A 24,652-nucleotide genomic window follows, 5' to 3' on the forward strand; every position below is an offset into this window, starting at 1 on the left:
GAAAATATGAAGAGACAAATCACAAGTAGTGAAATTGAAACTGTGATTAAAAATCTTCCAACAAACAAAAGTCCAGGACCAGATGGCTTCACAGGTGAATTCTATCAAACATTTAGAGACAAGCTAACAACCATCCTTCTCAAACTCTTCCAAAAAATTGTGGAGGAAGAAATACTCCCAAACTCATTCTATGAGACCACCATCACCCTGATACCAAAACCAGACAAAGATACTACAAGAAAAGAAAATTACAGAACAATATCACTGATGAATATAGATGCAGAAATCCGCAACAAAATACTAGCAAACAGAATCCAACAACACATTAAAAGGATCATACACCATGATCAAGTGGGATTTATCCCAGGGATGCAAGGATTCTTCAATATATGCAAATCAATCAATGTGATACACCATATTAACAAATTGAAGAATAAAAACCATATGATCATCTCAATAGATGCAGAAAAAGCTTTTGACAAAATTCAACACCGATTTATGAAAAAAACTCTCCAGAAAGTGGGCATAGAGGGAACCTACCTCAACATAAAAAAGGCCATATACAACAAACCCACACCAAACATCATTCTCAATGGTGAAAAACTGAAAACATTGCCTCTAAGATCAGGAACGAGACAAGGATGTCCACTCTCACCACTATTATTCAACATAGTTTTGGAAGTCCTAGCCATGGCAATCAGATAAGAAAAAGAAACAAAAGGAATACAAATTGGAAAAGAAGAAGTAAAACTGTCACTGTTTGCAGATGACATGATACTATACATAGAGAATCCTAAAGATGCCACCAGAAAACTACTAGAGCTAATCAATGAATTTGGTAAAGTTGCAGGATATAAAATTAATGCACAGAAATCTCTTGCATTCCTATACACTAATGATGAAAAATCTGAAAGAGAAATTAAGGAAACACTCCCATTTACCATTGCAACAAAAAGAATAAAATACCTAGGAATAAACCTACCTAGGGAGACAAAAGACCTGTTTGCAGAAAACTATAAGACACTGATGAAAGAAATTAAAGATGATACCAACAGATGGAGAGATATGCCATGTTCTTGGATTGGAAGAATCAATATTGTGAAAATGACTATACTACCCAAAGCAATCTACACATTCAATGCAATCCCTATCAAATTACCAATGGCATTTTTTATGGAACTAGAACAAAAAGTCTTAAAATTTGTATGGAGACACAAAAGACCCCAAATAGCCAAAGCAGTCTTGAGGGAAAAAAATGGAGCCGGAGGAATCAGACTCCCTGACTTCAGACTATACTACAAAGCTACAGTAACCAAGACAATATGGTACTGGCACAAAAACAGAAATATAGATCAATGGAACAGGATAGAAAGCCCAGAGATAAACCCATGCACCTATGGTCAACTAATCTATGACAAAGGAAGCAAGGATATACAATGGAGAAAAGACAGTCTCTTCAATAAGTGGTGCTGGGACAACTGGACAGCTACATGTAAAGAATGAAATTAGGACACTCCCTAACACCATACACAAAAATAAACTCAAAATGGATTAGAGACCTAAATGTAAGACTGGACACTATAAAACTCTTAGCGGAAAACATAGGAAGAACACTCTTTGACATAAATCACAGCAAGATCTTTTTTGGTCCACCTCCTAAAGTAATGGAAATAAAAACAAAAATAAACAAATGGGACCTAATGAAACTTCAAAGCTTTTGTACAGGAAAGGAAACCATAAACAAGACAAAAAGACAACCCTCAGAATGGGAGAAAATATTTGCAAACGAATCAACGGACAAAGCATTTATCTCCAAAATATATAAACAGCACATGCAGCTCAATATTAAAAAAACAAACAACCCAATCCAAAAATGGGCAGAAGAGCTAAATAGATATTTCACCAAAGAAGACATACAGATGGCCAGGAAGCACATGAAAACCTGCTCAACATCACTAATTATTAGAGAAATGCAAATCAAAACTACAATGAGGTATCACCTCACACCAGTTAGAATGGGCATCATCAGAAAATCTACAAACAACAAATGCTGGAGAGGGTGTGGAGAAAAGGGAACCTTCTTGCACTGGTGGTGGGAATGTAAATTGATACAGCTACTATGGAGAACAGCATGGAGGTTCCTTAAAAAACTAAAAATTGAATCACCATATGATCCAGCAATCCCACTACTGGGCATATACCCAGAGAAAACCATAATTCAAAAAGACACATGCACCCCAATGTTCATTGCAGCACTATTTACAATAGTCAGGTCATGGAAGCAACCTAGATGCCCATCAACAGATGAACAGATAAAGAAGATGTGGTACATATAAACAATGGAATATTACTCAGCCATAAAAAGGAACGAAATTGGGTCATTTGTTGAGACGTGGATGGATCTAAAGACTGTCATACAGAGTGAAGTAAGTCAGAAAGAGAAGAACAAATACCGTATATTAACACATGTATGTGGAACCTAGAAAAATGATACAGATGAACTGGTTTGCAGAGCAGAAGTTGAGACACAGATGTAGAGAACAAACGTATGGACACCAAGGGGGGAAAGCGGTGGGGGGTGGTGGTGGTGGTGTGATGAATTGGGTGATTGGGATTGACATGTATACACTGATGTGTATAAAACTGATGGCTATTAAGAACCTGCTGTATAAAAAAATAAATACAATTAAATTTAAAAATTGAAAAAAAAAAAGAATCCACCTAGCAATGCAGGGGACACAGGTTCCAGCCCTGGTCCGGTAAGATCCCACATGCCGCCAAGCAACTAAGCCCGTGCGCCACAACTACTGAGACTGCGCTCTAGAGCCCGTGAACCACAACTACTGAGCCCACGTGCTACAACTGCTGAAGCCCGCGCGCCTAGAGCCTGTGCTCCACAACAAGAGAAGCCACCGCAATGAGAAGCCCGCTCACCCCAATGAAGAGTAGCTCCTGCTCGCCACAACTAGAGAAAAGCCCGCGTGCAGCAACAAAGACCCAACGCAGCAAAAAAAAAAAAAAAAAAAAAAAAAAAAAAAAAAAATCCGGCTCTCTTGAAAGATCATTCAACAGTTTTCAGTGAAGGAAAATGGAATATGTTCTTTCTTCTAACTTATATTTTAATAACTTAATGCCACTTATGGATGAAGAAGAGTCATTTCTGTACCCACTCCCAACCCAATCCATCAACTTACCGCATGACCTAGAGGCCCACCTATTTCGCAACTGTTTATTTTAGAGAGTTCACCAGATATTGCTTAAAGGTGTCCTGGGTGCTTACTTAGTTTTTTGGTGTGTGTGTTTGCATGCATGGGTGTGTATGTGTGTGTGCATGCATGCGTGTGTGTGTGTGTGTCTTTAAGGTTCTAATGAGCACATAGTTAATACCTTTAATAGTTTTTCCTCAGGCCAAAGTTGTCTCATGCCCAGTAACTGTGGAGCCTGCATTACTCATTGATCTGTATGTTAAATTAAACTCCTCCCTTTTTTTCGCAAAGAGAATCTTGGCCCATCTTGTGGGCAGTCCCTTAGACTGGGGTGGCCTTCTGACAAAGTTTAGGCTCCTAAACTTTTCTAAGTACATAGCAGTTGTATCTCTAGCTCAGCTAGTTTTCTAGATTTATAGATCTGCCCATCACTGAAACATAGACTATCCAAATACTTAAGGATCTTCTCAGATAGTTTAACCTCAAAATCTCTACTGCCTAATATTTAGGGAGAAGTCCCTGAAAAATATGTAGTTCATCATTCCTCACTTAGATGATCTAGTTTTATTTCTGAATTAAGTCAAACCATCAGAGGGTTGTATAATAAGGTATTCTGCATTATTTTGGTCCCCATAAAATAATTTTTACTCAGTTATGCTTGGTATTAAATCATTTGCCTATATGCTAGACATTCTGAAAGCATTCTGTAAAACTTCTAGCTGCATTTACGGTTGGGATGTTACTAAGGGCATAGTTTTCTGCATTAGACTGTATTCTCTTTATAGAGCTTCAAAGGAGGAATAATAATAAAAATAATAACTATGATTTATTGGACATATTATGTGCCAGACACTATGTGCTAAGTATTTTACATACATGATCTTGTTAAATCCTTATAGTAATCTTGAAACTATTATTCCCATTTTACAAATGGGAGAATTGAAAGTTAAAGATATTAAATAACCTGCCTAAGGTCACACGGACAGTAAAGGAGCTAGGATTCTAAGCAAGTTCTGCCTGGCTTCAAAGTAAATGCTTTTACTTGCTATGCTATACTGTATTATAAAAAGAAGCTAAATACCCATGTCCAGAAAGGGAGAAAAATTCAGGGACATTGGATCAGTGTTATATATATACCAAAAAGTTTAAGTGTAAACAAAAGGAAGATAAGAAAGAAGAAGCCAAATAGAGGAGGACTCCACATTCTTTTACTTAAGGTTAACTTGGTAGCACTGGAATGACATAGAATCTAACCTTTTAAGAGATCATTAAGAGCAAGTTTGATAATATAAGAGGGTTTTGCTTGAGTCAACCTCTGTGGAGCCTGAAATTCATGACCATATCCAATCTGTCCTTGCTGGGATTTAGTGCCAGAATCGCTGTGGTCGTTCATAATTTGTTCCCTTCCTATCTCACATCTCTCTCTAACAGGCTTCTTATACTACTACCTTTATAAAAGAACATGCAGTTCCCTTAACTCATTTACTTTCTCTCAGTTCTAGACTTTGGCACATTTACCTTCCTCTGTTCTGATTGCCCTTTTTCATCTGGTTATTTCTTTCTCATCCTTCAAGATTCAATCAAATAATCTGGCTAAAAGGCCCTCCCAGACTCCCCAGACTATGCCAGGTACTCTTATTCTGTGCTTCCACTGCAACGGATGCATACCTCCATCTTAGCATTTATTACATTCTATTGCGATGGTCTGTACATGCACACACCTGTTTCCTTGACTCTACGTACTAAACTATGAGTATCTTGAAGGATGATAGGAAGGCTGTATCTTTCATTGCTTAGCACTGTGCTTGGCACATGATAGGTACTAATATATGTTTGTTGAATCAATGTATGAACAAAGACACAAAAATGAACAAGAGACTGTTCTACCTTTGAGGAGTTTATATTTTAGTGAATGGAACATGATTTATAAAAATAGCTATAACAGAAGGTACAATTTGTTAAATGCTATAATAGAATTTATAAAGCATTGCTAAAGCTTAGAAGTTAGAGAAACAATTCTGAGTAAATGAATGGGGTATGGAAGAGAGAGCATTTGAGGTAGGTTTTTTTTGAAGAATGAATAGGATTTTAATGATATTTTACGGATTTTTAAGTTTTTTTTAATTTTAAAAGTAATAAGTGGTTTGTTAAAGACAATTTTGAAAATATGTATAGGCAGACAAAGACAACCTTTGTTTTTTTTTGTTTTGTTTTGTTTTGTTTTTTCTGTGCCGTGGGGCAGGTGGGATCCTAGATTTTTTTTTTTTTTTGGCCAAGCTGTGGCATGTGGGATCTTTGTTCCCTGACCAGGGATCAAACCCATGCCCCCTGCAGTGGAAGAGTGGAAGTGCGGAGTCTTAACCACTGGACTGACAGGGAGGTCCCAAAGACAACCATTATTAACATTTGGTATAATTCCTTCTGGTCCTTTAGTATAACATATATCAGGGAAATGGTGTATACTATTTTAAACTTAATACTTATACTGTATATAAATGTTGTATTTATATGTATTTTTTCATTTAAACATATATTCCAAGTATTTTATTAGGTTATTAATAATGGTCTGAATAAACATAATTTCTAACACATGGACTGATTATCTCATAATTTATTTAACACTATTTCTATTGTTAGGCATTTTTGGTTGCTTACTAGTTTTCACTATTAAAGGAGAAGAATGCTACAATTTACACAAGTCAGGTGTGAAGTTTGCCCCAAATTAGGATTATTTTCTTCATATAGATTACAAGAAATGGAAATAATTGGATGAAGAATATGAACACTTAAAAAGTTCTTTATTCATATTATCAAACTGCTTTCAAGAAGGACTGTAAAACTTTACTCTTCCACCAGAATGTATAAGGGTGCCCATTTCACCACAGACAGTGGGGTTTCTGTAGGGAGCAATGGGCTTTAAGGGCATTTCAGAAAGATGAAACGGCACAAGTAACAAATTAGAAATAGCTAAGTAGGGCTTCCCTGGTGGTGCAATGCCTGTCAACGCAGGGGACGCGGGTTCGAGCCCTGGTCTGGGAAGATCCCACATGCCTTGGAGCAACTAAGCCCGTGTGCCACAACTATTGAACCTGCGCTCTAGAGCCCACGAGCCACAACTACTGAGCCCTTGTGCCACACTACTGAAGCCTGCGCCTAGAGCCCATGCTCCACAACAAGAAGCCACCACAATGAGAAGCCCGTGCACCACAACAAAAAGTAGCCCCTGCTCGCTGCAACTAGAGAAAGCCCGTGCACAGCAACGAAGACCCAATGCAGCCAAAAATTAATTAATTAAATAAAGAAAATATCATTAGAAAAAATAGAAGAAAAAAGAAATAGCTAAGTGTCTCTAAACTTAAAGAATTCTGAGAAAGTAGTTTGCTGTGGCCAGAGTGTGAGTATGGGTACATGAGAATATAGTGGAAGAAAAGTGTAAAAGGCTATGTTGGAAGCTACCTAGTGGAGACCCTTGAACGCCTGGCCAGGAGTTTGGACTTTATTTTGATGAAAATGGTAGACTGTTTAGAATTTTGACCTTGGGTTTGGATGATACATATTTTAAGAAGATACTTCCATAGCTGGGTGGGAAGAGAATCTGAATTAATGTCATTAGGAATGGAAAAGAGAAAATACATATAAAGTATGATTCAGAGGCCTAAAGGACAGGGCTGTGTGGGTTTAGGGAGAGAAGGAAGAGCCCAAGATGATACCAAGGCTTTGATGATCTGAAGATGATGATGTATTACTCAAAATAGAGAATAATTTTCCATTGAACTTACTCTGAAATCATTTTCATGGATGGGGGATTTAGGGCAAGTTGAGATAGGGAGAGGGGGAATTTGATTTTAGATTTGTTGAGTGAGAGAGAGAGAGAGAGAGAGAGAGAGAATGTGTGTGTGTGTGTGTGTGTGTTTGTGTGTGTGTGTGTGTGTGTTGTAAGTGGAAGTAGGGCAGGTGGGTGGGGAATTTTGATTTTTAAAGTAGAGCTAAAGTTGGAAGTTGGACATAGAAGTCTGTTGCTTAGTAGAAAGGTAATTTTTAGAAATTGTGAACTGGGTATCATGCACATAATAGTGATAGATGAAGCTCAAGGGTCAGAGGAGCTTGCTTTGGCATGGCTAGAACTAGAGTGTAAGGGACAGGTGGAAGAAAATAACCTAAGAAATGAGGCTAAAGCTGATATAGCAAAACAAGCCAGGAGAGTGATATGTCACAGATGTCATAGAACTAAATGCAGTAGAGAGTTTATAAAGCAGAGAAGTCTCTCACATTTCTGTGCCATTGCATATCCTTTTTGGGTCATTGGGCAACTTACTTCCCTCCTCCAACACATGAGCAGTTCCTTTCATCTGAAAACTTGTTGCAAGTAGTGCCTTCTCTCTGGAGCTTTAGGCAGTTGGGCATCTCCTCTATGGCCCCATAGCCATTTAGACATATTATACCATTATGTGTTGTATTTTATTGCTTAAAAATACATCTAGTTCCCAAGTGGACTGTGAGCCCTTACAGGATAGGATGATTTCTCATTAATTTTTGTATTTCCAAGGCCTAGATAATGTCTGTCACATTGTAGATGCCTAGAAAATGCTTGTTAAATTAGTAAGTGCTAAGAAGAGGTTTTGAATTAAAACCCTAAAAGATATATAATCTTCAAGAAGAAACTTCAATAGAGAAGAGAATTTACAATACCTACTGTAGGGAGTAAACAAGATATATATATAAGTGAAAGTATTGCTCCATTTAAAAAAGTTATCACTGGTCTAGACCCAAGCTGATCAGTACTGTGAATGGGTTATAAATGAACCAAGATATTAATCACCTCAACTACTTTCCCAATGGGCCATGCAAATATTATCATCTTTGTGGGCCACAACATGAAAAAGATAGGAAAGTACCTTTTTGTTTGTTTATTTATGATCTGTAGACTAGGTACTTCCAGTAAAGATTTGAGGGGGGTTATGGGTTGAATTGTGTCCCTTCCAAATTAATATGTTGGAACCCTAACCCCCAGTACTTCAGAATGTGACATTATTTGGAAATAGAAGCCATGCAGATATAATTAGCCAAGAACAGGTCATTAGGGTGGGCCCTAATCCAATATGACCGGTCTTATAAAAAGAGAACATTGGACAGAAATACACATGCACCAGGGAGAATGTCATGTGGAAATGAAGGCAGAGATCAGGTGATGCTTCTACAAGCCAAGGAAAGCCAAAGATTGCCAGCAAAACTTCAGGAGCTGGAGGAAAGTCACAGCCCTTCCGACTTCTAGTCTCTAGAACTGTGAGACAATAAATTTCTGTTGTTTAAGCCACTCAGCTTGTGATATTTTGTTATGGGAGCCCTGGAAAACTAATACAAGGAGAAACTTGGGAACTAATACAAGGAGACACGTTTAAGTCTCATCTCTTCATATTTCCTCTTTTTTTTCCCTCTGAAAGCTACATTACTTTTGTTTATGGGTTTTATGGATGTCAGCTAATTCATGTATTGAGGGGCTGTTAGGTGCCACATACTGTGATGAGGATTCAAAGACAAGACATAATCTCTGCCCCAAAGGCACATACAGAATATTGGAGTGACAGTTAGGTGAACATACAATTTAAATATAATGTGTAAAATATTCCAGTATGCATAGGATATTTTAGGAACATAGAAAAAAAGACATTTTGCCTAGCCCAAGAATTTAGGGAAAACTTTCTGGTATAGATAATGCCTGAGCTGGTTTTGAAGGGAAAGGAGGAATAAACCAAGTGAGGAGAAAGGATGTTTCAGGCAGAGGGGCCAGCATAACCAAGATATGAAGATATTAAAGGTAAAATGATATGTATGGGAACTATAACTGTGTATGTTTCAATATAACTAGAATGAAAAATGTGAGACAAGTGCCAGGAGTTGAGGCTGGCAAGGCAGGTAGGGACCAGACATAGGCAACTCATCTTTTCTACTAGGGAACATTCATCTCACAATGAATGGTACTAAGTATAAGAGGTATAAGCCCAGACTTATATTTTAGACAAACCAGATTGGAAGCAGTATAAAAGACAGATTTAAGAGTAAAGGAGACCTGGGTATACATCCAAAAAAAACAAAAACACTAATTCAAAAAGATACATGCACCCAAATGTTAATAGCAGCATTATTTATAACAGCCAAGACATGGAAACAACCTAAGTGTCCATCAACAGATGAATGGATAAAGAAGATGTGGTATATATATAATGGAATACCATTCAGCCATAAAAAAGAAGGAAAATTTTGCCATTTGCAGCAACATGGATGGACTTGGAGGACATTATGCTAAATGAAATAAGGCAGACAGAAAAATAAATACTGTACGATATTGCTTATATGTAGAATCTAAAAAATACAATAAACTAGTGAGTATAATATAAAAGAAGCAGACTCACAGATATAGAGAACAAAGTAGTGGTTACCAGTGGCAGGGTGGGGGAGTGGGCGGTACTAAGTATTGGGTGTAAGATAGGCTCAAGGGTGTATTGTACAAGCCAGGGAATATAGCCAATATTTTGTAATAACTGTAAATGTAAAGTAACCTTTAAAAATTGTGTAAAATAATTTAAATTTTTTTTAATTAAAAAAGAAAAAGAAAGAGTAAAGGAGACCAGTTAGATGGTTACAGGGAGAGTCCAGGCAAGAGATGTCTCAACTAGAACAATAATAGAAGAAATGGAGAGGGGGCAAAATCAAGGACAGATATGAGGTAAAATTAGTTCGACTTGTTGCTTGATTGGGTCTGGAGGATCTAAGACAAATCCATAGTATCTAATTGGGTAACTATGTTGTGTGGCGTTGCCTTTTAGTGAGATGGGAAGTTCTGAGAAGGAACAAAATGGTAGGGAGGGCACCGGGTTCCCTGGACATGCTGAGTTTGGAGAAACTAAGATACATGGAAGTGCATGTGTCCTGATAAATAAATCTGAAGTTCAGGGCAGAGGTCAGAGCTAGAGCTAGAGATTTGAAAGCCATCAGCATATAGTTATAGCTGAAATCATAAGAATGGAATGACTGTATCCAAGAAGGATGTAGAATAAGAAGAGTAATGGGCAGAGGATGGAGCCCTGGAGGAAAGACCAACAACTGGGGGCTAAGCAGAGGAATGGGTATTCATAAAGGAGACCAACAAGGAATGATCAGAGAAGTATTGTAGAAGATAAATCATGAAAACCAAGAGCTGACCACAGAATAGGAAGTGAAGAATTCTGAGTAATTTAAAATGTCACTTTATAAGAAGCTATAAATATTCACCATTTTCAATATCATGATGACCATAATCACAAGAAAGCAATGGTTGAGGCTCCCTCAAATTCCTGATTTTACTTAAATATACATTCAAGTGTGAGTACCTGTTTTTCACAAGCCAGTAGTCTCTCCCGTTAAGGTTACCATAGCCAATCACCAGTACACCATGATTCACAGTCTGAGTACACAAGGGATCATAGTAGACACCTGAGAATAAAATATGGGTAGAGAAAAAGAGTAAGTGATGTGTGGCAATGAAGGACATTTGAAAATGCTATTTTATTAGACTGTTTTCGGTATATGTCAGGAACATATACTCTCACATTTAAACTATTTAGAGTTCATGATTCTTTGCCATCAATGCTGTATTTGTCAGGGTTTTTTTGTTGTTGTTGTTTTGTTTGTCTGTTTGTTTGTTTAGCCAAGTTTGGCATCAGTCTAATCACAGCTCCCTCAGAAATCTTCTTTGATGAACTGACACATTTTCTAATTATTTTTTAACTTATATTGTTGTATTTCTATGTATATATTCCTAAATTGTTTGTTCTATACATTTTCATCCTTTACTAAATTAAATGATCTTTAAGGTGAGGTTTGAAAAAAAAAAAGATGATAACCTTCTAGTTTGTCTAATACAACGCTCTACCCTTAGTGGGCACCCTCCTTGTACACTACTGTGTTGTACCACAGCGCCTACAGCAGCTAGGAGCTCAGGCTCTGGAGTCAGGCAGCACGGTTTCTAATTCCAGCTGACCACTTGCAGACTGTATGACTTTAGGCAAGTTAACCTAAGACTTAATTTTTTCATCTGTAAAATAGGGCTATTGTAAGGATTAAATGAGATAATGCACAGAAAGAATTTAGCATAGTACCTGGCCTGTACTCTTAGTAAATTTTGACAACTGTTACTTTACTAATTAGAACTGGGTATAAAAATATGTATATGAAATGATATGAGGTGGAGGATTCCATTTAACCTAATCTAAGCATCCAGAGGCATAGTGATGGGGAAGAAGAATATTCTTTCTTATGGTGCAAGGGCAGTAAAAAGCACGAGGATAACATGTCTGGATTTTTACCACTTCTGTAGAGGAAGAAAGAAGAATGGCGTGCATCTATAGCAACAGACACAGGTCCTTTGTTGGCCACAGCTTCTTTTAAGGCATCTTCACTGCCGAAGGGAAGTTCAATATACCTTGAACAAGTGGCAGCTCGATTTTTTGCATCATACTGGCACTTTTCATCCTGTGGGAAAAGGATAAATCAGATAAAGAAGTATACTTCAACTTCCTTTATAAATCGACAGTATCTTAAGTCTGGATTTCAAATATGCTTTCTTTCCTCATTTAGTCTTTTCAAGTGTCTAAGGCTGCTTCTTCCTTTTGAAGAAAGAAACATAAAATCTTCCAAACCCTAATAGTTCTATGTTTCACCAATAAAAGAGGAAATACAGAACCATTCTATTGCTTTAAATTGTATACATCTTCATATGTGCAAATTTGCCAGGGTAATGTCTCTCAGACTCTAACGTGGATTGTTAGGGGCATACTACATCAAGACTTGAGACTAGAGCTTTAAGATCTTTTTGATGGTATAATACCTGCAAGATGATCTGCAGTTTAGGGACTTCCCTGGTGGCACAGTGGTTAAGAATCCGCCTGTCAGTGCAGGACATGGGTTTAATCCCTGGTCCGGGAAGATCCCACATGCCGTGGAGCAACTAAGCCCGTGAGCCACAACTACTGAGTCCGCAAGCTGCAACTACTGAAGCCTGTGAGCCTAGAGCCCGTGCTCTGCAACAAGAGAAGCCACTGCAACGAGAAGCCCCCGCACCGCAATGAAGAGTAGCCCTCACTCACCGCAAATAGAGAAAGCCCACACAGCAAATAAATAAATAAATAACATAATTTTTTTAAAAAATGCCAGAACAAGTCTCAAAATAAAAAGCTAAATATAACAAATTTTAATCAAAACATAATAAACCAGTCTTAAAAAAATGATCTGCAGTTTAAATATTGGTTTAAAAACACCATATTTCAAGTGAGAAAGGGGAGTTTACAAATTCATGTTTGTTGTGTATACAACTATGTTTTTAAAATGCTTAAAAGGAAAAAGAACTTGAAAGAAATAAACCAAAAAAATAGCGGTTAATGTAAGAAGTTTTTGAATGATTTTTTTGTCTTTTCTAAATTTTCTGTCATATGGAAGAAAAGTGTGATGAACCTGCAAGGAGGAGGATAGCATTATTTAGCTTTTTAGTAGGTAGAAGAAAGATGGTTGATGATCTGACAATAAGGTTGAGGATAGGAGGTTGTGGGACAAAAAAGTTTAAATACCAGGCAGATATACAGAAAGAATTTTAAGGAAGGTTTGCTGAAAATCTATTTTTCTAATAATTAATTTATTTTTATTATTATTATTTTTGGCTGTGTTGGGTCTTCATTGCTGCACGTGGGCTTTCTCTAGTTGCGGCGAGCAGGGCCTACTTTTTGTTGCAGTGCATGGGCTTCTCATTGTGGTAGCTTCTCTTGTTGCAGAGCATGGGCTCTAGGAGCGCGGGCTCAGTAGCTGTGGCTCGCAGGTTCCAGAGCACAGGCTCAGTAGTTGTGGCGCACGGGCTTAGTTGCTCCTCGGCATGTGGGATCTTCCTGCACCAGGGCTCAAATCCATGTCCCCTGCATTGGCAGGTGGATTCTCAACCACTGGACCATGGAGGTCCCTGAAAATCTTTTTTTTTTTTTTTTTTTTTTTTTTTTTGCGGTACACGGGCCTCTCACTGTTGTGGCCTCTTCCGTTGCGGAGCACAGGCTCTGGACGTGCAGGCTCAGCGGCCATGGCTCACGGGCCCAGCCACTCCGCGGCATGTGGGATCCTCCCGGACCGTGGCACGAACCCATGTCCCCTGCATTGGCAGGCGCACTCTCAACCACTGCACCACCAGGGAAGCCCGAAAATCTATTTTTAATCATGAACTCTGCTTGCTTGTTTAAAAATCATTGTGCCACTGATAAATTAAGTAGGCTGCTGCATAAGAAAGAGAACTCTTGAGAATTTAAGAATTCTTGATGGAGGTTCATTCTCTCTCTCTCTCTCTCTCTCACACACACACAAACACACACACACACACACACACACACCAAGCAGCACTGTTTCTCAAGCAATTGGCTTGGTGATAAGTTTAGTACAGTGAGTTGGAGGGATAGCATGAGGTCAAGGGGCAGCACAAAAAGTTTGCTTGTGGCACACCATGGCTTTGTAGGGATAGGAAGCTTCTGAATCGATGCCGTTGTTATCAATGATATATTGGAAAGCCTCTGTCATGAAGCCACCATTGCAGCCTTTATTCCCATATTTTTCAGTTGAGCAATCCACCAGGTTCTGTGCACTCAGAGACACCAGCTTTCCTGTTTTCAGCTTCACTTGTGCTTCCAGGGCTCCCACAGCACTGAAAGCCCAACAAGCACCACAAGAGCCCTAAAACAGAGACAAAGTCACAAGGGCAATCACAGAGTCAGTAAGGATGACTTCCGTAACACAAACTGGGCAACTCCCAACACGTCAGCGCTTTCAGCAGTTCCAGGAAGAGCTCCCCCAACTACAGTTTCGTCTTCCCTTCAGCCATGGCAATGAAGACCAAATACTTGATTGTTCTCTGGGCAAGGTCTAACCTTAATAAATATTTACGAATGGCTGAGCTCAGAGCATAATTGCCATATTCAAATATATTAAGAAACAGTACTTACTGAGCATGTACCAAATCCCAGCTATTTTTACCCCATAGTAAGGGAGATAAATGCTAATAGTAAAGTGATTTTTGAGAGGAACTGGGATGATTCCCTTGACCTAAAATACTCTTCCTCCTGCCAAATAATGCCCGAAACATAAGGTTAGCATTTTTCAGACATTTTTAGCTATAGAATATTTTTGGTCATAAGATATTTTACAGGGAAGCATAAACAAACAGAAAAACACAAAGTTGCTTTAGTTTAAAAAGGTGCAGAGTGTTCTAAGCCACATCATAATTGTTCTCTCTCTCTCCACCTCATCCCACTCTGCTCTCTAGAGGAAGGAAGCAAATTCAATTTGCTTTTGGCCAAAGCAAAATCACCTGCTAAAATGCAAGCACCCAGAGAAAGTATTTCATTAAATTATTTATAGTTAACACTTAGATATGTAGTTTATTGGGTCTTCTTACACTTTTGTTTTAGGGAAGCTCCAATAAGAAACCCAAAACTAGTTGAAAGAAAAATATCTAAGTGGAAAAGAATAAGAGATTAGCAGTATCATTCACTTCTTAATTTTTCTATTCTTCTTTGGTCACAAGCTGGAGCAGCTGCCCAGGACACTGATTCTTTTCCCTTATCCTGACCTCTAAGGTGATACATGTGTTTTATCCTTAGTTGTCCCTAACTAATTTAGGATTTTGTAGCTTTCTTTCTTTTTTTTTTAACAAGCAAATTAAAGGAAATACAAAAACATAGGAACAAATTTATAAAGTCCATATATTTCTTATTCTAACAACGTAAGCCTAGTCATGAATTAACTTGACCACTACAATTTACAGGCCACTCTTAGCTCTAGTTTTTCCTCTCCTTCAACCCTGAAATTCATAAGTGAGATGGAGGAATAAACTTCCTGATTGAAATTCTCTCACACACATGATACTATTTCTCAAGTAATTGGTTTGGTGGAGGGTCCAGCGCAGTTGATGGATAGCATGAACACTAAAGGTCTGTCTTAAAGACCTGTTTGCTTAATTCACAGTTTTTTCCTTAGTCTAATATTGATGGCTCTAACCTTTGATGTTCTCAGCACTGTGGGGAATACAAAAAGTATCATATGTGGTCCTGGCCCTTCAGGAGCTCACAATGTACTTGGGAAGACAAGAATAGCAAAAATACTTAGAAAGGAACCTAAGGGACTATGAGATTCACTGCCAGATTACGTAGCTAGACTCAGTATTTAAGGAAGAGAGATCTCGAACTGGGGTACAGAGGCCTGGGATGACAATACTCACCTGGTATTTCACTTCAGTAACACACCCCTTCTCTCTCCAGTCCAGAGAATCAGGCAATTTCTGATTAGGGTTTGACTTGTAAGTGACATTTCTCTTCCATTGGCTGGGAACTCTCAGGGAACTCATCAAAGATATCACTTCTTCACTGGTCTACAAAGATATATACATAGCTCCTTTCACTTATACCCTTCTTTTCAATATCCTGATAACTGTAACTGTGAATATATTTAACAACTGAGAGAAACAAGTGGTAGCTGTGACTAACATAGGTAACTATCTGGTAGGTGAATGATCTGGGTCTCTTTAGTCTTACACTTTGCCATTAACATCACAGTTAGGCATTGGGAAGGAGAAGAAGAAAATGATAAAAACTAGGTTACAGAGAGGCGGATTTTTGGTTCAAAGCAAGGCAGAATTTTATAAAAGGGTTGTCTAAAAAGTGGACTAAACTAGTTTTCCTTGTGAGAAAGAATTATAAAAGAGATTCCTGCATTTAAGCTACTTAGGGTGTTCCTTTCCAAGGGGTACTATGACTCTTAATTTTGGCCACAGTGAAAAAGTTTTGTAGGGTAGAACAGAATCTAATAACTAATGGGAGATGATTTGTGATATTAAATACCCACACTCCCCCATTAAGAAAGCAAGTGGACCATATTAAATTATCAATTTAGACTTACATAACTATGGTAACATTCTAAAATATTTTGGGTAGCCTTTAGGCAATGCTTTCTAGAATTAATAACAATAAAAGTAACAGTGGTCTGCGAGTTAAAAATACTCCTTTAAAGAAGGGATTTGTTAAGGAAAGTGATCACAGTAGGACCAAAGAAGGAATCTGTACAAATTCTTATGTCCTTAAATTCTGTTTTCTAATTTTATACACATACAGAAAACACTCCTTTGTTGTATACCTTCAAATTGCCTTTGGGGAGACAGAAATCTTGTTTACCCAGACATGAAAATAGGATTATTTATAATTTACCTACCATGTCTCCCAGGTGGTTCATGCCTAGATCATATGAATGCATTCCCATTGAATGCTCCAGATTGTGAAGCATCACAGTTTTTAGATTCTTTTCCCAGATGAGACGCCGTGCTACTTCCTCATTCTAAAATATAAGGAAAAAGAACATAGTTATACTGAGTCCTTCAAAAGTGTGTTCAATAATGAAAATAAACATTATGGAGCATTCTATTAAGTGTGGATCTGTTTGGGAGCATACAAATAAATGAATATATCCAATATAACTGGTAAAATTGCACAGTAATCTTAACTCTTCCTCTTAATTGTTCTGATGGTGATTAATATCATTTTAGATATACACAATGAACTTCCTCAATTTGCTAAAAAGTTTTTTTTTAGAAATTGCAGTTTGTTGAAGTATATCCTTTGTAATTGGTAAACTCACTTAATCATTATAGGTCTTTTAAAAATATTTTCTTTTTTACCCTCACTCTTGAAAAATAGTTTAGCTGATTATAAATTTCTAGCTTTTTTTTTTTTTCGGTACGCGGGCCTCTCACTGCTGTGGCCTCTCCCGTTGCGGAGCACAGGCTCCGGACACGCAGCCTCAGCGGCCATGGCTCACGGGCCCAGCCGCTCCACGGCATGTGGGATCTTCCCGGACCGGGGCACGAACCCGTGTCCCCTGAATTGGCAGGCGGACTCTCAACCACTGCGCCACCAGGGAAGCCTTCTAGCTCTTTTTATTCAGTTATTTGAAGATATTTCTCCATTGTCTTCTGATATCTATTATTGCAGATTAGAGGTCTGTTTAGTCTAATTGTTGTAATGTTTTTAACTTTGGTAACTTTTGCGATTTTCTTTCTCTTTGATGTTTTGCAGCTTCTTTACATGTTTGTGGGTGTGGGTTTCTTTATTTTACTCTCCTGGGTACTTTAAATTGGAAAGCACTTTTGACTGGAGGACTCAGGAACATTTTTTTTCCTATCTGGAAAATTCTCAACCAGTATCTCTTCAAATATTGCTTCTCCACCATTCCATCAGATGGAGCCACAAACTCTCTTTCATCTCTTTACCTGCATTTTCATAGTTTTTCCTTTTTATTTTTGTGTGCTGCCTTCTTGATGAATGCCTCAGTACTATCTTTCAGATTGCTGATTCTAACCAGCTCTTTCCAGTCTGGAGTTTATCCCTTTTATTGAGTTCTTATTTCAATGACTATATTTTTTTCATTTCTGAGATTTCTAATTGGATTTCTAATACATTTCACAATTTCTTGTTCATTCATGCAGATGTTATTCCATTATACATAGTTTTAAAAATAATTTTGGTCCTATTATCCTAATTTTATCCAGAGTGAATTCATATTCAGACTGTTGATTTTGTTGCCCTCCAGGAGCTTCATTTACATAGAATGCAATGTACATGGTGCCTCTTAGAATCGCTGACCTTCACCTCCACCCCCAAGGCCGGAGCTTACGACAAGCCATAGCCCAATGAGCAGTCAGCAATAACTCTTTTCTGCCTCATTTCATTGAGTATTAGAACCCAGGCTTAGGCCCTGGTTCTAGGTAGTAAGTCTGGATGCAGTCCCTCTGTCTTGGAGCAAGATTTTACTGTTACCCCAGTAATGGACATGCACAGATATACTTCCAAACCACTAGAGGGAAAAAATGAAATAAAGAAAAAATAAATCTAATGAAGTATAGGAAAGAAAAAAAAAGAAGAGAACTTGGAGATACATTTTAATGGTAAGATACTAATCAAAAGTCATTTTCATTCCTCCTGATGGACTAGAATCATTAAAAAGCGAGATAATATTCATTTAACCAAATAGTGGTGCTAACTGCACATCTAACTCTAGTTAACGTTGAAATTAAAGGTCTGGTCCTAAAGGGGAGTGGATGAGGGTGAAATTCATGAGTACTAAGAAAACAACTCAGACCATTTTTATACAAAAACCATACATCAAATAAGTAAATATATAATCCTTGCTTACAAACTCAGAAATATTATACAGTTATAGGACTTAGTTATTTGAAGCACCAGGGTTAAAATCTTAAAGTCAATCAAGAAGTATGTTTTGAAATAAAAATAAAAGTACAAACTGGGAAGTGAGAGTCAAGAAATAATATCTGCCAGTGCTTCTCTATGCCAGCGACTGAAAGAGGCCTTTTTTGTTCCTCAAACATGCACTCCTTCCCTCTTAGCCTGGGACTTTCACTCCCGTTTTCTACTTTGCTTGCTCCCTGTCTTCTATCCATTCTCTGCTCATATGTCAACTTATATGTGAAGACTTCCCTGACCATTCTATCAGATGTATAAAATAATCACTCCCAACCCCTCACAGGCATCACACAGGACCCTTCCAACTCCCCCATGTCTTGCTTTGTTTTTCTCTACTTCTTTCCTGTCTCTCCTTTTAGGATGTAAGCTCCATAAAAACAGGAACTTTTGGACTTCCCTGGTGGCGCAGTGGTTGAGAGTCCGCCTGCCGATGCAGGGGACACGGGTTCGAGCTCTGGTCCAGGGAGATCCCACATGCTGTGGAGCAACTAAGCCCGTGCACCACAACTACTGAGCCTGAGCTCTAGAGCCCGTGAGGCACAACTACTGACCCCACATGCTACAACTACTGAAGCCCGCGCGCCTAGAAGCCGTGCTCCGCAACAAGAGAAGCCACTGCAATGAGAAGCCCACGCAATGCAACGAAGAGTAGCCCCCACTCGCCACAACTAGAGAAAGCCCATGCACATCAACAAAAACCCAACGCAGCCAAAAAATAAATAAAATAAATAAATTTATTTTTAAAAAGCCAACAGGGCTTCCCTGGTGGCACAGTTGTTGAGAGTCCGCCTGCCGATGCAAGGGACACAGGTTCGTGCCCCGGTCCGGGAAGATCCCACATGCCGCGGAGCGGCTGGGCCCGTGAGCCATGGCCACTGAGCCTGCGCGTCCGGAGCCTGTGCTCCGCAATGGGAGAGGCCACAGCAGTGAGAGGCCCACGTACTGCAAAAAAAATAAATAAATAAAATAAATAAAAATAAAAAATAAAAAAGCCCACAGGAGCTTTATTTTGTTTCCTGTTGTATCTCTAGTACCAAGAACAGAATCTGGCAAGAGAGGAGTGTGTAACATTTATTGAAAACACTGCTTGTCACAATATGTAGGGTACTTGAGTAAAAACAAATTGCTCAAGTGGCAGCCCATCTACCTGTTCCTTGTATTGTTTCCCATAGGTTTTCTTCCAGAGATCCCAGTGATGATCCAGAGTGGAATCTCTGTGCTGCTGTGCCAGCACAGAGGAGCAGAGCAGGAGCACCCATACCAGACATTTCATTCTGTTAAAGGAAAGGTAACAGAGGAAGAGTAGCTGTTAGCTGCATCTATTGTGACCATATTTTTTTCACAACAAAAAGTAGGAATGCGGAGTTTGTCAAAGGGACAGAATATTACAAAGCAGAATTATGCAGGAAACTTTCTGGATTATATAGTGACAGGGAGTAACTGCAGATTTTTGTCTGAAATACCACTTCCAATTCTTAGTAGCACTTTAAAAGTGATTTTCAAAAAGTTTCCAGATATCTGGTAAGCCAAATTTACATCTAAGTTTGGGGGGATGTAGAGATGAGGAAGCAGGGATTTTACAGGATTTGACAACAAATCTAACCAAGGGAAATCCTCTTTCCTCCTTTCCAGAAAAAAAAAAAAAATCCTTAAGAAGAATGCATACCTTTGAAAAATCAGTTTATCTTCATAATTTTTGAATACATGAGCTCCTCTTAACTGGTCTATCCACAACCTTCAGAGATAGTTAAAAGACAACTCCTGTGTATTGCTTTCCCATCTTTGGATCATTTTTACCTTTTAACCTTTTTTTCCCCTAAAAATCAAAATATCTATTTCAAAAGAAGAGGTTAACTGCTTTTGAAAACACCACTTCTATATTTAATACAAAGAGACTTCAACAGAAATTCAGTGACTAACTCCCTCAAACTGGATTCTATTTTCTTTTCCACTTCTTTTTAATTCAAAACAGCTGGATTTTTAACCATGTAAATCTTCAAATTATATTCCAAAGAAAGCTATGTGTCCGCCTCAGGCTTTAGATGTTTAAGCAGACATTAACTTTTCAAAAATAGACTCTTTTTAGTCAAAAAAAAAAGAAGAGGCAAATTGAGCAACAATGATTCTTTTAGTTTACTTCCTGTAAAAAACGATGTAAAACCTGGCAGGCAGAGCAAGCTAAAAACACAAATGAAGGATTTAAGGACCAAGTAGGAGAAAAAGAACAGACAGTACGTACATGATAGAACCAGCAGGTGCTCCCATACTAAGAATACTTGATGGTGGGCTCTCTCCAAAGATTTCAAAGGCAGCAAAGAGACTTCAGTTAAAGTGACTTTAAAAAGAAATTGGAACTTGTCACATGAGGTATCCACAATGAGGAAGTGAACTTTCATTTCAGTTTCATTTAAAATCTAACTAGATTTGCTACCTCTGGCTCTCTTGCTGCAGTTTTGGAGATAAAGCGGGTGCAGTAAACCATCAAAAAGAGCCCCCAGTAGAGGAGATCAGTAGAAAAAGCTCAGCAAAATAACACCAGTACACGTTTACCCTTTAATTTTTCATCATTTTGATTATTCACTTTACCTAGAAACAACAATTTTCAGAAGGAAAACTTTAGCTATGAAGAGATTAGGATTAAGTTCCTGAAATCCCAGCTTCCTCCATGATTTCCTAGGAAAATCCACCTTATTCTTTTTTTTTTTTTTTTTTTTGGTGCCGTATGCGGGCCTCTCACTGTTGTGGCCTCTCCCGTTGCTGAGCACAGGCTCCGGACGCGCAGGCTCAGCGGCCATGGCTCACGGGCCCAGCCGCTCCGCGGCACGTGGGATCTTCCCGGAGTGGGGCACGAACCCGCATCTCCTGCATCGGCAGGCGGACTCTCAACCACTGCGCCACCAGGGAAGCCCCACCTTATTCTTTTTAACACAACTCATCCATGATCTACTGTTGTCTAATTCTCACCCAGATGAGAATTCCCATTTATACATGGGTCAGTTTCTGAGCCCACCGATCTGTGTTTTTAATCTATTGCCCCTTCAATACCACACAGTTTTAATTAAAATAGCTTTGAATATGTCTCGATGTCTAATAGGGTAAGTCACCCCTGCCACTCCTATGTTTGTTCTTCTTTTTCAAAGTTGTCTTAACATTTTGTGCCTGTTAACTTTTCCATATGAGTTTTAAAAATCAGTTTATCAAGCTTCCTGAAAAATTCTGTCAGAGTTTTTATTTAAATTGATATATTTATATTAAATTACTATATGTATTATAAATAAAGTTTAACACACACACACATAGATAAATTTGTGGAGACTCAGTATTATTACAATGTTGAATATTCTTACCTGTAGCAGACATTTTCATGTTTGTAGCCATCTAGCTTTTTAAATTTTTATTTATTTATTTATTTTTAAGATTTTTATTTATTTATTTATTTATTTATTTTGCCTGCAATGGGTCTTAGTTGCGGCGCGCAGGATCTTCATTGCGGCATGTGGACTCTTAGTTGAGGCATGCAGACTCTTAGTTGCAACATGCAAACTAAGTTGTGGCATGCATGTGGGATCTAGTTCCCTGACCAAGGATTGAACCCAGGTCCCCTGCGTTGGGAGCATGGAGTCTTCCCCACTGGATCACCAGGGAAGTCCCCCAGCTAGTTTTTTTTTTTTTTTTAAGATTTTTATTATGGAAAAAAATTTTTTTAACATCTTTATTGGAGTATAATTGCTTTACAATGTTGTGTTAGCTTATGCTGTATAACAAAGTGAATCAGCTATATGTATACATGTATCCCCATATCCCCTCCCTCTTGCGTCTCCCTCCCACCCCTCTAGGTGGTCACAAAGCACTGAGCTGATCTCCCGGTGCTCTGCGGCTGCTTCCAACTAGCTATCTAGTTTACATTTGGTAGTGTATATATGTCCATGCCACGCTCTCACTTCATCCCAGCTTACCCTTCCCCCTCCCTGTGTCCTCAAGTCCATTCTCTACATCTGCGTCTTTATTCCTGTCCTGCCCCTAGGTTTATCAGAACCATTTATTTTTAGATTCCATATATATGTGTTAGCATACGGTATTTGTTTTTCTCTTTCTGACTTACTTCACTCTCTATGACAGACTCTAGGTCCACCCACCTCACTACAAATAACTCAATTTCATTTCTTTTTATGGCTGAGTAATATTCCATTGTATATATATGCCACATCTTCTTTATCCATTCATCTGTCGATGGACATTTAGGCTGGTACCATGTCCTGGCTATTATAAATAGTGCTGCAATGAACATTGGGGTACATGTCTCTTTTTGAATTATGGTTTTCTCTGGGTATATGCCCAGTAGTGGGATTGCTGGGTCATATGGTAGTTCTATTTTTAGTTCTTTAAGGAACCTCCATACTGTTCTCCATAGTGGCTGTATCAATTTACATTCCCACCAACAGCGCAAGAAGGTTCCCTTTTCTCCATACCCTCTCCAGCATTTATTGTTTGTGGATTTTTTGATGATGGCCATTCTGACTGGTGTGAGGTGATACCTCATTGTGGTTTTGATTTGCATTTCTCTAATGATTCGTGATGTTGAGCATCTTTTCATGTTTGTTGGCAATCTGTATATTTCTTTGGAGAAATGTCTATTTAGGTCTTCCACCAATTTTTTGATTGGGTTGTTTGTTTTTTTTGATATTGAGCTCCGTGAGCTGCTTGTATATTTTGGAGATTAATCCTTTGTCAGTTGCTTCATTGGCAAATATTTTCTCCCATCCTGAGGGTTGTCTTTTCATCTTGTTTATGGTTTCCTTTGCTGTGCAAAAGCTTTGAAGTTTCATTAGGTCCCATTTGTTTATTTTTGTTTTTATTTCCATTTCTCTAGGAGGTGGGTCAAAAAGGATCTTGCCGTGATTTATGTCATAGAGTGTTCTACCTATGTTTTCCTCTAAGAGTTTTATAGTGTCTGGCCTTACATTTAGGTCTTTTATCCATTTTGAGTTTATTTTTGTGTATGGTGTTAGGAAGTGTTCTAATTTCATTCTTTTACATGTAGCTGTCCAGTTTTCCCAGCACCACTTATTGAAGAGGCTGTCTTTTCTCCATTGTATATTCTTGCCTCCTTTATCAAAGATAAGGTGACCATATGTGTGTGGGTTTATCTCTGGGTTTTCTATCCTGTTCCATTGATCTATATTTCTGTTTTTGTGCCAGTACCATATTGTCTTGATTACTGTGGTTTTGTAGTATAGTCTGAAGTCAGGGAGCCTGATTCCTCCAGATCCATTTTTCTTTCTCAAGATTGCTTTGGCTATTCGGGGTCTTTTGTGTTTCCATACAAATTGTAAAATTTTTTGTTCTAGACCTGTGAAAAGTGCCATTGGTAGTTTGACAGGGATTGCCTTGAATCTGTAGATTGCTTTGGTAGTATAGTCATTTTCACAATGTTGATTCTTCCAATCCAAGAACATGGTATATCTCTCCACCTGTTGGTATCATCTTTAATTTCTTTCATCAGTGTCTTATAGTTTTCTGCATACAGGTCTTTTGTCTTCTTAGGTAGGTTTATTCCTAGGTATTTTATTCTTTTTGTTGCAATGGTAAATGGGAGCAGTAATAGCAAAATGAACACCCGTGAGACCATTATCCTGTTTCATCAATTATCAATATGTGGCCAGTCTTGCTTTATTTACCCTCCCACTACCCAGATTATTTTGAACCAAATACTAGATATCAGATTCTTTCACATGTAAATATTCCAGTGTGTATCTCTAAAAGATAAAGACTCTGAAATAAATAAAACCCCAATACCATGATTACATCTTAAATAAATTAACAATAATTTCTTAATGTCCTCAAACATGTCAGTATTTACATTTCCCTATCTTATACATTTAAAAAAATGGTTTGTTTGAACTGAGATCCAAATAAGGTCCATACATTGCAAAACCACTGAGTTTTTCTTGTATCATTATGAATTCATGGATTTAACCAAATCTTATGTGCTTCAATTCAATGCAGTTTTATCCTTATTGATATTCATAGTGTCCCATCTTTGGTCAGTGAAAACATTCAAAGTGGTGTCTGAGTCCTGAGTCTCTGTGTTTGGCATGAAATTAATGCTCTTTAATAGATTCTTTTCTTTCTAAT

The 24,652-nt window shown here is 38.2% G+C and overlaps 1 protein-coding gene across 2 annotated transcripts in view; it reads right to left on the reverse strand.

Moving 5' to 3' along the window:
- CTSS (cathepsin S) overlaps positions 1-20,782 on the reverse strand; it is a gene marked incomplete at both ends in the record, with an annotated part of 28,128 nt that extends 7,346 nt beyond the window's left edge. Inside the window, 7 exons of one of the 2 annotated variants that reach the window (XM_079696647.1) lie at positions 10,574-10,676; positions 11,549-11,714; positions 13,716-13,943; positions 15,487-15,636; positions 16,473-16,595; positions 19,665-19,791; positions 20,757-20,782. In XM_079696647.1, coding sequence (XP_079552773.1) covers positions 10,574-10,676; positions 11,549-11,714; positions 13,716-13,943; positions 15,487-15,636; positions 16,473-16,595; positions 19,665-19,791; positions 20,757-20,782 — 923 coding nt within the window. Of the gene's footprint in view, positions 1-10,573; positions 10,677-11,548; positions 11,715-13,715; positions 13,944-15,486; positions 15,637-16,472; positions 16,596-19,664; positions 19,792-20,756 lie in introns of those variants that run through there. The other variant, XM_079696648.1, reaches the window with a different exon arrangement.
- Positions 20,783-24,652: the final 3,870 nt, after the last annotated feature.

The sequence above is a fragment of the Hyperoodon ampullatus genome (genome assembly GCF_949752795.1).
Source record: "Hyperoodon ampullatus genome assembly, chromosome: 2".
Classification (NCBI taxonomy): domain Eukaryota; kingdom Metazoa; phylum Chordata; class Mammalia; order Artiodactyla; family Ziphiidae; genus Hyperoodon; species Hyperoodon ampullatus.